Source organism: Anolis carolinensis, chromosome 2, assembly GCF_035594765.1.
Source record: "Anolis carolinensis isolate JA03-04 chromosome 2, rAnoCar3.1.pri, whole genome shotgun sequence".
NCBI classification, from domain to species: domain Eukaryota; kingdom Metazoa; phylum Chordata; class Lepidosauria; order Squamata; family Dactyloidae; genus Anolis; species Anolis carolinensis.
In genome coordinates, this window is record NC_085842.1 from 143,770,654 (window position 1) to 143,789,865 (window position 19,212).

Below are 19,212 nucleotides of genomic sequence, written 5' to 3' on the forward strand. Positions count from 1 at the left end.
GGGGTTCAGTAATGGCTTTGTAAATATAGTTCTCACAACTGCCTCCTTTTGATAAGCTGTAAATTTGCCTTGTTCTAAGGAGGCATTGACCACCATTTTCACCCGTTGTGTCAGCCCTCCTCTGGCCTGTTTGATCAGCAAGGAAGGGCATGGATCTAGAATACATGTGGTAGCTCTCACTTCTCCAAGGATCATGTCTATATCCATCAACACTAGACAAGTAGGAGCCAAAGTTCCATCCATTGGAACTGTATCAATAACAGCATCCAGGTCAGAACAGATCTGAGAGACATTATCTGCAAAGTGCCCTGCAAATTCTTCACTGCAGGTTGCCAAATGGTCAGGAATTAATCCAAGGATTATGGGGCAGAGTTCCAGGTTATCTCTTGAGATGTTTGCATGATGTGCCTGAATGGAGGTGATCACTAGATCCTTCAGGTTTTGTTGGACTGCAACTCCCAGAATCTCCTGCTGTTAGCTATGATGGCTAGTGTTCATAGGAGTTGCAGTCTAACATTTGGAGTTGCCAACTTAGGTGAGAACTGGTTCTTAATTGTCTATTATTATTTTTCACTCCTTGCTTGGTCTTGAGAATCCACTGCGTGACCTTGGGCAAATCACACTCTCCCAGTCTCAGAGAGAGAGTGATTTGTCTCAGAGAAGGAAACCCCTCTCAGAACAAACCTTAGCAAGAAAACCCCATGATAAATCATCTTAGGGTCACCATAAGTCAAAAGCAACTTGAAAGCATATAGCAACAAATTATGTGTCATGTTCCTCTTTTTCCACCTGCAATTGTGGGGCACAGGAATGTGCCTAATGTTGTTGATTTGCTTGTTTTTCACTAGGAAAGACCACTTTGCTGCCTTTTGCCAAACCCATATGTTAAGTGCTGTCATACTTTGCCCACAAGATACCTGAGTTGGGTGCATAGCCATCTCTGAAAAAGATACTGCCCAGGGCCTCTGTTCAGAATCGACTGGTCCCTGGTACAGTTCACAGACTTAGACAATCTGGGTTTAGTTTGCATAAGGGCATCATGTGAGGAGATTGTGACATCTACAGCGGATTCTGTACCCTGTGGCTTTGTAAGTTACGGGAATGTCTCCACATTTTGATTCTAATGTCAGTTTTTGATTACACAAACAAGTGAGATAGAATTTGCTCTCTGGAGGCTGGTCAGACTTCCTGCCTGGTCAGGCCAGTTGGGGAAGGGAAACCTCCCTTTTCCGCTGATCACTCACTGTGGTGTCCTACAAGGAGCTGACATAAGGCAAGACTATTTCTGGGCCACATTCAGGGGATGAATCATGCCTCTTCTTCAGACACCACTTTCCTTGTGACATCTGCCCTAAAAGTGTGATTAAGATGTTGATTTGGAAATACACATATCCTTTTAAATTTATTTGATTACAGGCTGCTGTGAGTAAACATTACTTCTTCTGTGTAGCATTGCTCTTGCTGAGTGGTAATATTGTCTATCAAAGGTTGTCCTTGTGAGTGTACAGATTTTTAAAAGTCACCTAGATGCATTGGTTGCTTGTCCTACATGCGAATATCCTCTGGAGGTGGACTTTGCCAAAACATGGCACAATTTTGAGTATAATGCAACTTCTGTATCTGCAGGGGATACAGTTCTAAGAAACTGTATCCCCTGAAACTGTGGATAATAACAAACTATACTTTGGCGACAGTTGGGCAGAAAACACACTATACAACACCATGGAGTACTTCCAGGGGAAATATTTTAGGAGTGTGGATAAGTGAAACTGTGAATATCAAATCCATGGATAAGGGGATTATCCATGGATTCGATAACTGTGTGTGGTTTGGGGCAGAAGTTCCTGCCAAGATATAAGAGAAAGAGCTACAGATCCTATAGATCCCAACCGATTCTAAGTGTTCCTGTCACAGCCATCTGGCATGTTACCTATCCCAGAGTACAGCTCACTGTTGCTTCAGTGGAAACAGCAAGCTACCCATTCAAGTACAGCCCCAGACAAGTATGGCATTGAAAAGATATTATACAGAATGGGGCTGAATAGGATGATGAAGGGACAAGGTGTGCCAAAGTTCTGCTTTGCTGTCAAACCTTACCCCTTCTTTCAGTAGCATCTATTGTATTTGTAAAATGCTGAGCACCATGTATCCTTTCCTCATGGGTGCTATGAGAAATCCAGCCGAAGAGAATTGTTTCTGTATTCTTGTTCAAATCTGGCATCAGTCCTTGATAAGAAAAGCAGTGAGGACACTAGAAGAATGAGCTTCTTTAATTGGATTTCATGTTTACTTCTCAAATTATATTGTGCCTAGGCTCACTTACATTTTATTATTTATTCTTTGGTGTAGGAGATGAATTAAGATGCAGCACACAACATGCACAGAGGACAGAATCCACCATGCACTGGAGAGGTGCCTCCATGGCCTCAGCAAAAGTGGGACTATCTCTGCTAGCACTTGGACAGGTAAGTAAGCAGCTCTGTGGCAATTGTGAGTTTTTTTCTCTTTCATTTGCATTGGATGTACAATAGGTGCTTTTCTTTCACTTCCTAGTAGTTATGCGCTTCTGGATTGCTAGCAGCATTTGGTTATTACTGTGCAATCCAGCTATTAACCAGAACTTTGGAAATTGACTTTTTGGGACTATAACTTCCAAAATTTTCCAGTTTGATTGTGAGAATGATGCTGTTGTCTCAAATCCATTATTTTCTTCTGCTAACTCATGTAAAGGATTTCATGCTTAAACAACACACTGTAAAAAATTCTTATCATATTTTTCCCATTTCTGTTTCTACTGAAAAACACTTGGGGGTCCTATCATCACTTCTAAATAAAAAATGTCTGATTTGGGGAATATGGTGAAAGTTATATTTTGTGGGGTGAAGAATGTGTTGTTGAACTGCAGTTGTTGAACTGCAAATGTCTTTCCATCTACCCTCCCTAGCATAGCTAGTATGTTTAAATTCATTGTTTTTTAATGTGGAATTTTTATTATAATGTGTATGTTATTGTCATTTTATACTTTTGATATTAATGAAGAAATTGTGGCATTGAATGTTTGCCATTTATATGTATGTTAACCACCCTGAGTCCCTTTGGGGAGAGAAGGCGGTCTAGAAATAAAGTTTTATTATTCTTATTATTATATGGCTAGTATGTGTTGTCAGCCAGCACCTGAAGGTGTACACATCCTCGATCCCATTGTAGGCATTCGTCAACATTTTGTTTGGGTATCATTTTTGCATTTGTTTCACCTTCTGCTCATGGCAGTGCACATTTTAAGAGCACGTTCCTCACAAAAACCTAGGTAAAACTGACACAGAATTCAGCCAGTCCAGAGTAGCACAGGAGGCAGTACTTCAGAAGTCTCAATCATAGGGTGATGACAGTTATGATGACAGTTAACATCATTCAACAATATGAACCAATCACAGGGTCTTCAGGGCGGGTTTGCCTTTGTCTTCCTCTGAGGCTGAGAATGTGATTTGTCCAAGGTCTCCTAGTGGGTATTCATGTCATTCAAAATCTGGTCTCCAATGTCATAGTCTGACATTCAGATCACTATAGTACATATGATCCAACATGAAGTCCTTATCTCACAGCCTCAAACTTTTAACAGCAAGCTCATTGAAATAATATTGCACTTAAACATTTATGGCATTCCATATTCCAGTACTCCATTCATGAGCAGGTGTTGGGTGTGGAAGAACAGGTGTGGATATATGAGAGGGAACCAAGAAAAGCCGTCTGCATCTTTGTCTTTGAGACCATAGGGAGGAAGATGTGGGCACAGCACAAGATCCACATCCTTCAGCAACTTCCCCTTTCCCCTTGGGCATCAGTATTTTCAGGCATCTCTTCCAACTCTTATAACTGACAGTTAAAAAAAACTGTGATGTAGTTCCTTTTGTGCTCTCCCAAACATACACACTTGGTTTTATTAGGGCTTTGGCCAATTCTCAGGATCTGGCAGCAGCATTACTGATACATCAGAGTAGAAGGAAGTGGTGTGCTTTGATTGAATCTTGTAGCTGGAGTCCTGTGTGTACTTGCTCTCATTTAATCATGCATAAATATCTTTTCAGCTCCACTTTCATCTGAATGCATGGATTGTTATTTCCATAATATGCCATCCTTTACTCAAAAAAGTAAATGTCAGTTTGATATAGACATGGAAGATCCAGGTTCAAATCCCCACTGAGCCATGAAACTCACTTGGTGCCTTGGAGGCAGGCGCTCTCCCTTTGCCTTGACATACATCACACAGTTGTGAAAATAAAGTGGGTTGGAAGAAAACAGTGTACATACCTTGAGTTCATTGGAGGAAAATGAGAGAAAAACAGATGTGAATAGCAGGCCTTAGTTTTAATTCTTGGCAGGTTCCAATTAAAGGGATTTTGAATAGCTTTACTGGGGAAAACTTTTGTGTAAGGATGCAGTGAAACTATTGCTGATCCGAGTGGATAGCCTTTCAATGTAGTATTCCAGATATGGTACAAGGGAGCTTCCTACATGCATTGGCCATTTCTGTGTGCTCCAGCTTTGACATATGTGTGCCACACCAGTGGAGCCATAATAGTGGGTTTTCTGTGATTGCTTATTATAAGCCATAAACTGACTTTATTTTGAAGAGAATTGACAGAGGAAATACTAATCACAAGTGCCAAGCATGTTGCAAACAGGAAAGGAAAGTGGGGAGGACTCACTGGAGAAACAGTCCTCAGAAGAAAATGTAGCGAATGTTTTAAGAAGAAATATCTCCCTAAGCATCACAGATGCTGCCAGCTCCACCCCACAACCATAGATGTGGTGTTGTAGGGACAGCATGTTGACAAGACTGCCTTTTGCTGACAGCTTCCTCCGAGGCTGATCTAGCATCATTGTGGTAAACTGGAGGTAGAAAGGGGGAAGTACCTTAAGGAAAAAAAATATATAACTGGCACAGTGAGTTTGTACAAGGTTCACTGTTCTGCCCTATGCCGCACATGGTTGTCCACCATCATCCAGCTAGATCCTACTGGATTACTAGTAGCCAATGCCTCCTCTTCTTCCTCATTTACATCCCCCCACCCATACCCCAGGTAGCATAAGGCTATGTATGTGATCCTTCTTCATTTGCTCTCTTTTGTCCTTGCTATATACTTGCATAGGGAGATCACACTGAGAGATAGTGACTCATCCAAAAGTCAGTTCATAGGTAAAGGAGTCGGATTTGAATCAGAGTTACCCTGTTACCAGTTCATTTTTTTTCTTTTGGTTTGAATATTTGGTATTGGTATAACTACCTAACCTTTTGGTTCTAATCCCTTTTTGTAGAACTAGCTTTGCATATCTATCTAAATGCAAAGCAAGGCACATCTCTACTACAGCTGCTATAAAATCAGGAAGACAAGGAGGGAAGTAAACATTGGGGTTGTTAAGAAGATGAATCAAAGACTTCTTTCTGTTTTAATGCTTTGGGCTATGTTTACTATAATATTTTAAGCTCACAACTTGTTGGAAAAGTCATCCAAATTTGATTCCTGAGCACAGGAGTACTTGTTAGCTGCTTGTCTTATGGCATCCTGTCTTTTGGAGGGGTGGTGTTATTGTATCAAGTCAATCCCAAAAGGTCTCAATTTTCTCTGTTGCTCATATATGAGATAAACCTGTCTCCTTCATTAAAATATTTGGTTGCTGGTTACTCCAGTTTTCTAATCATGTTTAGAGACTTGTGGTTTATAAAGGATGTAAGCAGTCCAGCTGTTGTTTTGCCTGCATCCTTGCTGAGATTACAGAGTCTGCATCTGGTATACTTTTTAATATGATAAGTTGTTCAAGCTGCAGTGTTTCAAAGGTGGTTGGTATCTGTGCTGGTACGGCTGTACCAGATCCTTCAACTTTATTTTCTTGCTGCAAATGTTTGCAATCATAGGACAGGCTGCCTGTCAATCATCATTAAATTTGATTCCGCCCCTTGTTCAGGGCTCTGGGAGGGAAGGAGCCATTTTTAAGGCTGTCTTTCTTAAGGAAGCTAAGCTATAGGACGTAGACCAGCTCATCCCGTAGAAAAGCTTCATATCTCAAGAACATACGGGGATATAGAACATCCAGGGATATAGAACATCCGGGGATATAGAACATCCAGGGATATAGAACATCTGAGGAAACAGAAATTCCAGGGGAAAGCTCTGGCTGAGAGCTTACAGCCTCTCAGCCTCACAGCTCCTGAGGGAAACAACCCTAAGTTTCTAAAGACTCAAAGAGAGAACAGCATCACAGATCCACGAAACCCCAGCTGAAACATCTGCAAGCCTTGGCTGGTAGGTCCACTCGATACCCAGATGCATTTGGAGTCAGCAGTGGGTCCCACATCAGCTAAGCCCATATTGATAGACAGCCTGGGAGAGGTTATAAGAGGGTTTTCACAGTTATTCAAAGCCAATTACCTGTCCCTTGGGGACAAGACTCATAGGGCCAACAGTTTATTAAGGAAACCTTGAAGTATTATTTGACTCCTTGAAGATTTATTATTTGTTCATCAATAAAGACTTTGTTATTTCATTAAAGACTCAATAGGCCATCCTTCTTCAGGAAAATTCCTCAACAACCTTTCTTTAGGCACCCTGGGCATAAAGTGTACATCCTATACAAAAAACAATCAGTGACAGGCCCAGCGCGTGACAGAACAGTTTCCTCAGTTATTCTCTCACACAGTCAGACATACACAAAGACACAGAGAGATACACATAGCCACAGAAATATGCACCAGTAATTTCATGGATTAGTGGGGTCATAATCCTGAATTTTCTGGATCTGAGTATTTTGCTCTAGCCCTGTGCCCTCATTTTCTGTCAGACAGTGTACTTGCACATACTGTCTCTGGACCCTAGTAGCACCTAGCTGTGAGCACTTGCACATCTGCAAGGAAGAGCATGGCTGCATTTCAGTTTGTTCTACTTTGATGAGTGACTCTTCTTTTGTTGGCAGCTGGACTTTGCCTGAATTGCTGGAGTCTTCAGGAGCTGGTCAGTCGGGATGCAGGGAACTATCTCATCCTCTTGGAGAAAATCCTCCAGAAAACCCAAGAGGTAATTCAGGGAATGGAGATGGGAAAGTTCTTCATCTGCTTGGTCTGTTTGAGCTCATAGCTCTTCTGGAAGTGAAAGTGTTGCTTATCCATGATAAAGAGAGATACATGTTGATTACAAGGGACAGACCTCTGCCAAGGTCTCATGGATGTCAGATATAGATTTCAGCTACTTTTTTTGGAACTAAAAGTCTTCCAGTGAAGCTGAATAGTGAGAGATACCAGATAGATAGAAGGAAGTCTTACGTCAAGCTGTACGTAATTAAACAATGGGAGTTACCTAAATGCATAACCACTCATCACACATACCAATATTGGTGGCAGCATGCCCCTCTATATCAATTCCTCAGCAAAATGAGCAAAAGGATGTTGTCAGCCTGGGGAGCTGAGAGGTGACATATAAAAGCCATTAATTAATTAATTACTGCACTCATGCCTTGCTAACAAGCTTCCTGAAGCCATTGGCTGCAGAGAAAGCAGAATTGGGGACTCCATATGTCTTTGGTCTTCATTTTGCAAGGGTATTGCTCTTAATTTATTTTTAATTTGAGCATTCTAGCCTTCAGACAGTCATAGTCTTTAATGCAAGGGACTGGATAAAGTCATGTCAGAAGAGTTTGTTTTCTGAAAGGCACCATGTACCTTGGAGGAAGCTATTGTTTTGCAAGTCAATTGGAACTTATTACACCATGAGGGAGAGAGAGATAAAGAGAAAGAAGCTGATGCTGAGGGCACTTTATTGCCTTCCATATGTGCCCATATAAAAGAACGTATGGTCTACTCTTTTGAGTTTCCAGTTGGTGCATATGCTTGCTATAAGCCAAACCATATGTGGAGTCAGCCATGTTGTTAGAATGAGGCATTTAGCTATGAGAACAGGCTTCAGGAGCAAAATAGGATGGAGCATATATTTTTGGGAATGCCAAAATCTGAAATACTCCAAATGCTAAAGTTGTCCACATGGATGCCTAGGACAGTGATATCTTCGCTTTCTGATGTTTCAGTGTATACAAACTTTGTTTCATACACAAAATTATTACAAATAATGTATAAGATATATATGAAACATGTTTAGACTTGAGTCCCATCTCCAAGGCATCTTATTATGTGTATACATACGTACATTTGGGTATTCCAAAATCTGAAAAAATATGAAGTCCAAATTGCTTCTGGTGTCAAACATTTCAAATAGGGAATATTCAACCTGTAGTTGAACATTTCATCTATTTGTCTGGCACTAGCTTTGTGTTGGGTTGAAGGTCAATACTGTTGGCTGAGAGAACAAAGAGTGTGCCTGAGCACCTGGGTCAGCGATGTAAGAGTCAAGTAGAGATTTCCTTCTTCCTTCCTTGAACAGCACTTCCCCACTGCAGAGTGATTGTTTCATGCCCTTGTGTTAGGACTTATGTCGCAGATTGAGCACCAGCATTGTTTCTCAGCTATTGTGAGGTGGTGGGAAGAGTGGAAAAGCCAGGCAGGAGGATCTCAGCTTTGTCTTGCCAGTCTATGTGTAAAACAGGGTCACAGCAAGGTTGCTGCAGCAGGATTAATGTAGCAGGTCTTCCTGCAAAGGCATTAGGTAGTACCCCTCCCTTTCTTTTTAAAATTCCGGTATATGGTATGACTTCCTTTTTCTGTTCTAAAAATAGTGTATTGGCCCAGAGTGCACAGATCTGGAGAAGCAACAACTGAGTGACTGCAAGAAGAAAATACTGTGCACCTACTGCTGTGTCACAGGATTATTAAAACCAGGAGAAGTTACTTTACTTTGGAAGTACTGTAATGTTCAAGCCAGGATACTGACACCCACTTACTCAAAGAACTAATGTTTTTCTTTCTCCAGATAGAACTTTGAACCTCCTCGTCTGTATAATCACCACTGTTATTTATACACAAAATAACTTGAAACAATACCAATGGTAACAACTGTAATCATGATCGGTTTTGCACTACATTTCTTCAATAGTTAATTTCTCTGCTGACTGACCTACTGACTGACTTTCCTCTACTGACTGTTGCCCTATGAAGACCTGTTTGGATTATGTTTGGGAGTGTGAAAATCCTGTTATATCCCCATTTGAACTTCTTTTTTAAAGATCATTTGAAGAAGCACTTTTCCAGATGCCTCCACCATTGGTACTAGACCAGAGGTAGCCTCTGTAATGATCCCTTAGTTTTGGAACTTTGCTTCCAAGAAATTTGCCTGGTCATTTTATTGAGTTTTAGGTGCTCAGTTGGAAGCCAGCTGACTTTTGCCCAGACTTTGAGAGATTTGTAATAGTTTTGTTCTATTGTCTGCTTTGATATTTTATTGATTGTGTTACAACATGGCATGCAATGGCATTATTTATTTTACTATTGCTTTGACTTTGAATTGAACCTGCTTTGCATATTATTAGAATTCAAAAGAAAAAGCTATATCTGCTTTAGTAAGGTAAAGGTTTTCCCCTGACATTAAGTCTAGTTGTGTCCAACTCTGGGGGTTGGTGCTCATCTCCATTTCTAAGCTGAAGAGCCGGCATTGTCCGTAGACATCTCCAAGGTCATGTGGCTGGCATGACTGCTTGGAGCACCATTACCTTCCCGCCAGAGCGGTACCTATTGATCTACTGACATTTGCATGTTTTCAAACTGCTGGGTTGGCAGAAGCTGGGGTTAACAGTGGGAGCTCACCCCACTTCCCGGATTCGAACCACTGATCTTTTGGTCAGCAAGTTCAGCTCAGCAGTTAATCCGCTGAGCCACTGGGGGCTCCTTTAAGTAACTAGAAAAAAATAAGCTAATATAGTTGTAGGACAAGGGTGTCTGTGAGCCTTTTCTTTGGACTGTCATCAAGAGATCTCCTTGCCATTAGCCACTCTGGCTAGAGTTCTTGGGACCTAATGTACAAAAATTACAGGTGATACAAAAGATTCACAATCACTGCTCTAGAACTTGGGTCGTGATATCTTAATGCAAGCTGCTGCTATGTGTCCATTCTCCAATTTGGCTGCAATATACAGTGAAAAGCTTTCTCTATACGGCAGTATCCAGTGAAGGTGATCAGGAGAATCCAGTAACAAACAATGCTAGCTGTTATGATTGGACTCAAGAATCACAATGTTGGAGTGACTTCTCACTAGAACTAACAGCACTGTAAAGTGATACTTAGAAGCATTGAAAGTTTTGCTACCCAACTTACATCTGCACTCCTGTATGACGCTTTCAGAGAAATGTAGCTGTTTGCAGGCTTCTCCAGAACAGCATGACAAACCTCAATTCTATTCCATATGAATTATGGTTGCTTTTTTTTGGTTTACTTATTGCAGGTTCACGATAAATGTGACTACGATCTCTTTGCTCCACTGGCCCTGCTATTTGGTGCAGCTGTCCTGTCTGTAAGTTTGGGGTTCCAATCCCACAGTCCTTGCCTTCAACATTCAGGCATGGGCCTTGTTTTGTTGAACTCAATGTTAAATGCAAATTTAATATATGTAAATTTTGAATCAATCTAATCTTAAACAAAATTCATCTATGTGAATCTTGAGTCCTGATGGCTTAAATGTAGACACTGCACAAAATAAAACCTAGTTTGATGTCATTTTAGGACTGCTTTGTCTCCTTTTAGTCACAGTCAATGAGTTGCGGCAAAAAAAAAACCCCACTATGTGCAGTGATATGTCACCTGTTACTCTTAGACAAGTGCTTCAGTGGGGATGTGGGGGTGAGTGGCAAATGCACGCAGTAACTGTTGTGTAGTCCTACAACAATTGAGGTCTTGCTTTTCTTGAATCTGAATCTGGGTGTCATATTTAATAACATTCCAACAAAAAAAAATCTTGGTGTCTTGGTTTTAGGCCTGTTCCTGGAGTTATTTGGGACACTGATTCAGAAAATTGCATTGAATAGACTGTATCAACTTGAGTTTCTTAGATATGGTTATCATGATTTTCCAAGGATGAGCAAATGGTGATTGCTAGATGGCATATATTCTGTATCTCTAAAACTAGGGGAAAAACTGGTGTCATTTTTGAAATCAGAAGGTCAAATATACCCAGAAACAGGTCTAACATTTGAGGCACCAAAATGTATTGGCCAGTGTAATAAGTAAGTGAAGGGATTCCAGGCCAGACCCCACAGATGGGGGATTGTTTAGAAGAGCACATACAAAACATTCTTTGCCTCTTATTTAGTGTAGCTTTTATGCCTTTGTTGTATTCTTTCTAGATTCCCCATTTTCCTTCAGATTCTGACCTGCTTCCGAGGGCGTTGAGGATATACCGTGATTTCCTCACCTGGCCTGTGCCATACTGTGATATCTGCCAGGAGCTACTGACTTTCATCAACAATGAACTCAAAGCCCCAGGTAGGAGTTCACTTGTTTGCCTTGAAGGGTTCCTTTAGCCATTTGGTGTTGCAGGAGGAGGGATGCTGATGCTGATGACCAAATTGCCGAGAGCTCTACTGATCATATACCTTTAAAGGTTATTGTCATGAAAGCTTGTGCTCTGTGTTTACTCAGTTTGAATGAGTGCAAATAAATGAAGTCAATGTGATTTTAAGGCAGAGGTGAAGAGGCCCCAGCCTTTTAGAGACCTTGAATTTCCACTCCACAATCTCTTCTCATTGACCATGCTAGTGGAGCCTTATGGGAGTTGAAATCCAAAGCATCTAGAGTGCTAGAGTTTCTACAGTCTTGTTGCAACAATGAAATCCAAGGAAAGAATATCTTGTTTAGCATCATCTAGTCAGTGGATGGTTGGAGTGAAATTTCAGCTAAAGACCTAAAAGATTGCACTCTCCTTTGCAAGCTATTAAGTACACCAAAGCTCTACAGCTTTTTTATAAGCTCATAGTTTCCATATTAGATTAGAACATCTCTTGTGTAAAGTCATTTAACTGGCAAAATGGATGCAATTCCTCTCTCTTGCTCTCTTCCTCCAAACTAACTTGAGGTCACAAGTGACACGTCAGTAACAACAGAGGATTTATTCAGGTGACTTTGGACTTCGAATGGGTAACTGTGTCAGAAAATTTCCATACAGCACACTGGGACCTGTGCATGTTTGTAGTTGAGTGAAAGGGCAGCAGCTGTGGCTTAATGAGCATAGGCTTGGCTACCACTGAATATTCCCTCTCAGAACAGTTCTTATGTTTTATGCAAGTAGAAACTTCTTCATTAGGCTAGTTCCTGCCCTCTGTTGTTCCTCATTAAGCATTTTCCCCAATTAAACAAAGAGACTTTCTTAAAGCACCACAGAGCCCAGAATAGCTTCCCCCCACCAATAAGGGCAGCAGCAGATATAATTCCCTACTCTCTTTGGAGAAATCTATGAATGCAATTAATTTCGGTTGTCAGGTTTTACTTTCAATCTGCAGGGAAAAGAAGAATGAGCTTGTAGGTTGAGTGAATTTATTATTTTTAATACATTTATTATTTATTATTTTAAAAGCCCAACACAAATAGATGGCATTATTTGGCGGCTATATAAAAATAAACAGAAATGCAATGTTGTAAAGCATAAAGTAAAGCTACTACAAAAATAACCACCTTAAGCCAAGATACAAGTATGTGCTTTCCATCTCCGTAATTCTGAAGCCAACAGTAAACTGAAGGTTACCTGGGAAGTCAAAGAGCTTGAACACTGTTCCCACCCTAAATATCTTGGCATCACCTTAGATCAAGCACTAACATTTAGGAAACACCAAGCACAAAAAAGCAGCACGCAATAACATCCTGTGGAAACTTACTCATAGCGCATGGGGTGCAGACCCAAAATTAATAAGAATATTAGCCCTGGCCTCCTCTTACTCAACAGCTGAGTATGTATGGCATAAATCTGCCCACGCAAAGCAGATGAATATAGCACTGAATGAGACATGTAGAATAATCACAGAATGTCTTAAACCTACACCTGTTGACAGAGGCGGTCCAAGAGTTTTTCTTGGGGGCTATCTGGGTTATCTAAGTCCACACTGCCCTATATCCCTGTTCAATGTTTGGTGCTAAATTCACAAATATAGTAATTCCTACATAACATTACCATATATTAAACTTCTTTTTCTGTTGAATTGTTGTAAAACATGATGTTTTGGTGCTTAATTTGTAAAATCTTAACGTAATTTGATGTTTAATAGGCTTTTCCTTAATCCCTCCTTATTATTCAACATTTTCGCTTATCCAATGCTTTTATTTTTCAGTGATTGGTTTCAGGGGGGGGGGGGGGAACCAAAATTCTGTTCGCCTACACTTGAAAATTACCTAGGGCCGGCTCTGCCTGTTGATAGACTCTAGAAGCTAGCTGGCATTGCCCCCCCCCCCCCATATGCGATGGGAAGTTGCTGCCAATTGCGAGATAAATAAGGTTGAACACTGTAAAAGCCACCTAATGTATGGCGACCAGCCTTCTCCCAGTAGACTTAAATCAAGGAAAAGGTTCGTGAAAACCACCACTGCTCTAAATGTTCCTCCAGCAAAAGCAAGAATATCCCTGTGGGCAAAATCAGGCTATTCCAACTGGATGGCCTCCCACAAGGGTCTTCCTCCAGGGGCAAACCAAGAATGGACAACTTGGAAGTCTCTGAACAGACTCAGAAATTGAGTGGGCAGATCAAAAGACAACCTGGCAAGGTGGCACTACCTGGAGGAATCCTCCACCTTGTGCGACTGTGCAACTCAGCATCTGTATGCTTGCCCACAATGCCTCATGCACAGAGGAATAATAATAATAATAATAATAATAATAATAATAATAATAATAATAATAATAACATCTTGCCAGATGAACAGAAAGGCAACAAACGGAAAAGCAGGGGCACAAAAGACCAGTTATTGATTGACAAAATGATTCTGGAGAACTGTAAGAGCCGAAAAGCTAATCTTCACATGACGTGGATTGACTACAAAAAGGCCTTTGACTCACTCCCACACAGCTGGATCATCAAGTGCCTGGACGCCATCGGGATTAGTAAAAACGTTGGCACCTTCATTGAAAACATGATGGAGCACTGGAAAACTGAACTGTTTGTTGGAAATGAAAGTTATGGACTTGTCAACATCAGGAGAGGAATTTTCCAGGGAGACTCATTGTCCCCTCTGCTTTTCATTATTGCCATGATCCCTCTGTCAACAATCTTACAAAAAACAAATCTCGGCTACCAAACATCTAAGAATTCTCACAAAATTTCACATTTGATGTACATGGATGACCTGAAGCTATATGGGAAAACGGAAACTGAAATCCAATCTCTGACCAACACTGTCCGAATTTTTAGCACTGATATCAACATTGAGTTTGGTTTGGACAAATGTTCGACAGTGGCATTGAAGAAGGGAAAAATAATTGAAAGTGAGGGCATCAAGATGCCCAATGGCCAAACAATAAAGTGTCACCAGCCAGAGGCCTATAAATATCTGGGCATATTACAGCTGGACAACATCAAGCATGAACATGTGAAGATTGTGGTCAGTAAAGAATACACACAAAGGGTCAGAAAAATTCTCAAAAGCAAACTCAATGGAGGCAACACCATCAAGGCCATAAACACCTGGGCCATACCTGTCATAAGATATACTGCTGGCATTATAAATTGGACACAGGCGGAACTGGACAATTTGGACAGAAAAACAAGAAAACTCATGACCATTCATCATTCACTGCACCCTCGCAGTGATGTTGACCGGCTGTATCTGCCTAGAAGATCAGGGGGCAGAGGACTCTTACAAGTAAAGCAAGCAGTCAAAGAAGAAGAACATGCCCTGGCAGAATATGTCAAGCAAAGTGAAGAACCTGCTTTGATTGAAGTCAAAAATCAGAAACTCCTCAAAGCACAGCAGACAAAAAACCAGTACAAGAAAACCGCACTACAAACTAGAGCTGCCAGCTGGCACAACAAAACACTGCATGGAAAGTTCCTTGACAAAATTGAAGGAAAAGCTGATAAAGAGAAGACCTGGCTCTGGCTCACGAATGGGACCCTGAAGAAGGAGACAGAAGGCCTGATCCTTGCAGCCCAGGAGCAAGCCATCAGAACAAATGCAATCAAGGCCAAGATCGAAAAATCAGCTGATGACCCAAAGTGCAGACTGTGCAAGGAAACCGATGAAACCATTGATCATATCCTCAGCTGCTGTAAGAAAATTGCACAGACAGACTACAAACAGAGGCACAACTATGTGGCCCAAATGATTCATTGGAACCTATGCCTCAAGTATCACCTCCCTGCAGTTAAGAACTGGTGGGATCACAAACCTGCAAAGGTTGTGGAAAATGAACACGCAAAGATACTGTGGGACTTCCGAATCCAGACTGACAAAGTTCTGGAACACAACACACCAGACATCACAGTTGTGGAAAAGAACAAGGTTTGGATCATTGATGTTGCCATCCCAGGTGACAGTCGCATTGAAGAAAAACAACAGGAAAAACTCAGCCGCTATCAGGACCTCAAGATTGAACTTCAAAGACTCTGGCAGAAACCAGTGCAGGTGGTCCCGGTGGTGATGGGCACACTGGGTGCCGTGCCAAAAGATCTCAGCCGGCACTTGGAAACAATAGACATTGACAAAATTACGATCTGCCAACTGCAAAAGGCCACCTTACTGGGATCTGCACGCATCATCCGAAAATACATCACACAGTCCTAGACACTTGGGAAGTGTTCGACTTGTGATTTTGTGAAACGAAATCCAGCATATCTATCTTGTTTGCTGTGTCATACAACGTCGTTGTGTCAATAATAATAATAATAATAATAATAATAATAATAATAATAATAAAAACTTTATTTATATCCCGCCACCATCTCCCCACGGGGACTTGGGGTGGCTTACATGGGGCAGTGGCCCAAACAACATAAGAACAAAATATAAGCAACACAATACAATCACAATATAAAAAGATAAAACAATAATACAATATATCAATATAAACAACAATACAAGATAAAAATTTCATTTAAAACATAAATGGTAAGACCGTAATAAAAACAGGATAAATTATTAAAAACCCACTGGGGCTGATTAATTAATGACTGTCTCCGAAGGCCTGCCGAAACATCCAAGTCTTCAGTTGCTTCCTGAAGGAAGGTAGAGAGGGAGCCAACCTAATCTCCCTGGGGAAGGAGTTCCAGAATCGGGGAGCCACGGCCGAGAAGGCCCTCTCTCTCATCCCTACCAAACGCAGTTGTGAGGAGGGTGGAAGTGAGAGGAGGGCCTCCCCGGAGGATCTCAGCGATCGGGTGGGTTCATAGGGGACGACACGGTCACGAAGATAGGCAGGTCCTGAACCGTTTAGAGCTTTATAGGTAATAACCTGCACCTTGAATTGGGCCCGGAATATTATCGGCAGCCAGTGGAGCTGCTTGAACAGGGGGGGTTGACCGCTCCCTGTAAGCAGCTCCAGTTAGTAACCTAGCTGCCAACCGTTGTACCAACTGCAGTTTCTGGACCATCTTCAAGGGCAGCCCCACGTAGAGCGCATTACAGTAATCCATCCTTGAGGTAACCAGAGCATGGACCACCATGGTCAAGTCAGACTTCTCGAGGTATGGTCGCAGTTGGCACACTAGCTTTAGCTAGTTAACTATTTAAAGCTACAGACAATGTAGTTGCTGTTGCCTGCCTCTGGTCTAAAACTATTTAGGGTTTCCTTTATTTTATCAGTTTTAAACTTAATTTATGCAATGCTTTTGACACAAAATAAAATAATAATAAAAATAATAAAAACAGAAATGCTGTTTGTGTTGTAAAAATATTTTACAACACAAATTCCTTAACTATAGATATTAAGTCAATAAACTTTAATATATATCATTAATTAAATCACTGGCAGAAGTTTCAGAAATATGTATACACTTTCTCCATTAAATGAACAGATAAATAATAAGAAAATACAGCCATAAGACTATTTATTATTTATGGATTTTCACATATGGTCCTTTACCTAAACATTCCTTTGACCAAACATTTCAGTAAGGTAAATCTGTCAGTTCTTAGTAAAACTCAAACTGCAGACAGCTTCCTTCTTATGGTGTCCTCCAGGCATGCTAAACTTCACACAAATGAGGCAAAGGGGATGGGTTACTCACGTTTTGAAGATTAGAGAAGATTTTTTAAAGATAATGAAACTTCCCTTGTTTCATTATTATCAAAATTTGTTTAGAGTTAAATTCTAACCCAAATAACCTGCAGGGAAGTGATATTCTAGCCAAACCCTCTCAGTTGTCTGCTGCAGACTTTCTCTAGCATACTGTCTTGTCAATATTTTGGACTACCTCATTTATTTTGGATCAGCCTTATTTAGCATAGCCAGTAGTGAAGGATCATGGCAATGAATGTTCAAAATCTCTATAAAGTACACCAAGTTTAGCAAAGGCTGTATTTGTGATGTTGGACATGTTTTTCTTTCTTTTCAGGGATTTCATTTCAAAGACTAGTTAGGGCAGAGCAGGGACTGCCTGCAAAGACCCATGAGACTTCTATCATGTGAGTAGCATCTAAAATATGTGTTTACTGTCAATTACTGTGTGCTTATTCCTGCATGGCTGGGGGTTGGACTACATGGCCCTTGTGGTCCTTCCAACTCTTAAAATTCTTTGATTTAACTGCAGGATTCTGAAAAGGATCTGGCATAATTGAACTACCAAGACCTTGCTCAAGAAATATCAGCCAGAAGTGTACTAAATGATGAAGAATTACTATTAATACTAAAGCAATTATGACTCTTTCTTGCAGCCTCCTAACCCAGAAAATTGTCACCATTTATTACACTGGAATTTTTAGAAACCTGGACCCTTTCTCATACAATTATGGTTCATACAATTAAATGGAAGCATGGTGCCATCTGCTGGTGCTTTGATATGAATTAATCATCACATAGATTTTTGGAGCAAACTGCATTCCACTCATCTTGTTTTGACAGTAGCCCATGAAACTGTTCAGTGGCCTCACAATACCCTTTCAGATATAAAGTAGTTCAAACCTCCCTGTTTTGGAGTTAGGCTATTGATGCTTTGGTGTCTTGTCTAATCTCCCCAGAACAGTCCTGCTGTTGAACCCTTCAGAAGTCGATGGGGAATTCCTATCGGTTGCAGAAAAAATGAGCACCACTGAGCTTTCCCAGCAAACGTTACTGGTGACACTCCTGGAGCATATCTACCAAGCAAACTTTGGAACTAAATGTGACTTGGGAAAACTGCATCAAATACTGAAGGTAGAGAAAATCTTGCAGTTCAAGACATTAGTCTAACATACACCGCTTTGTGATTTCTTTGTTACATAGAAATGTTTAAAACCATTGCTGGTTTGATGTCAAATGAAGTGAAATACTGTACTTGTTAAGAGTTTGAAGAAGCATTTGTTTTTGGCTTTTTTTGAACTACACTTCTCAGAATCCCCCAGTAATCATGCTGGTATGTTATGGATGCCCCTTCCCATGTATTTTAATGTATTGTGCAGAATATAACCATACAGAATAGAAATAAATGCTATTTACCTATCTTTTACTGATCTTTCTCTCAATGTATGCATAGTTGAAGACTGTGGAAGAGCTCATGGAGTTATTTGCCAGCACCTCTGAAGCCCAGGAAATAGCAGCTGTGAGTAGCGATGACCCTTCCATAGCCAGGGAACAACTGGAATCTGCCTTATGGGAAATTGCAAAGGCAGCTGAGCTTCCCATAATCACAGGTGAGAAACTGAAGGCAATTTCATGCCTGGGCATTGTGGCAAGGTGGATATCTTCTTCATCCAGACATAGCCAGCCTCTGCCTCTTAACTTGGTTATTTGTCTACCCAGATGAAGCCCTGCCAAGTAAGCTGCGCCTGATCCCCATCCCTGTTGCTCGCTGTTACACCTACAGATGGGATACAGATAATTTTGGTACGTTTAAAACAGATATGCTATATATTTAATGGCTTTATTGTGGAATTTTACACAGAACTGAACAAGTAATAGCAGCTTGATGTTTATATTTTTAAGGTTGTTACTCCCAGAATTCCCCAGGCAGTGATGATACTAGTTTAGATTTTGTGGTTCAAAAATATTACTTATCTAAGCTCTATCTAATTGGCTTGATGATGCCTGCAGGACCTTTAGGCCTTTCTTCAAACTCAAGGCTGGACATATGATGTTTGGCAGAACATTCAGAAATAATCTCAAATA

The 19,212-nt window shown here is 40.8% G+C and overlaps 1 protein-coding gene across 4 annotated transcripts in view; it reads left to right on the top strand.

Moving 5' to 3' along the window:
* The window catches only part of pik3r5 (phosphoinositide-3-kinase regulatory subunit 5), a 70,985-nt gene that overhangs the window by 37,973 nt on the left and 13,800 nt on the right, over nucleotides 1–19,212 (top strand). For 2 of the 4 annotated variants that reach the window (XM_003217076.4, XM_016991287.2), the window contains exons 2-9: nucleotides 2,350–2,465; nucleotides 6,970–7,070; nucleotides 10,378–10,446; nucleotides 11,276–11,414; nucleotides 17,465–17,534; nucleotides 18,087–18,261; nucleotides 18,581–18,737; nucleotides 18,847–18,930. In XM_003217076.4, coding sequence (XP_003217124.1) covers nucleotides 2,363–2,465; nucleotides 6,970–7,070; nucleotides 10,378–10,446; nucleotides 11,276–11,414; nucleotides 17,465–17,534; nucleotides 18,087–18,261; nucleotides 18,581–18,737; nucleotides 18,847–18,930 — 898 coding nt within the window. In that variant the 5' untranslated portion in view covers nucleotides 2,350–2,362. The remainder of the gene's footprint in view (nucleotides 1–2,349; nucleotides 2,466–6,969; nucleotides 7,071–10,377; nucleotides 10,447–11,275; nucleotides 11,415–17,464; nucleotides 17,535–18,086; nucleotides 18,262–18,580; nucleotides 18,738–18,846; nucleotides 18,931–19,212) is intronic. The other 2 variants (XM_062970713.1, XM_062970714.1) reach the window with 1 other exon arrangement.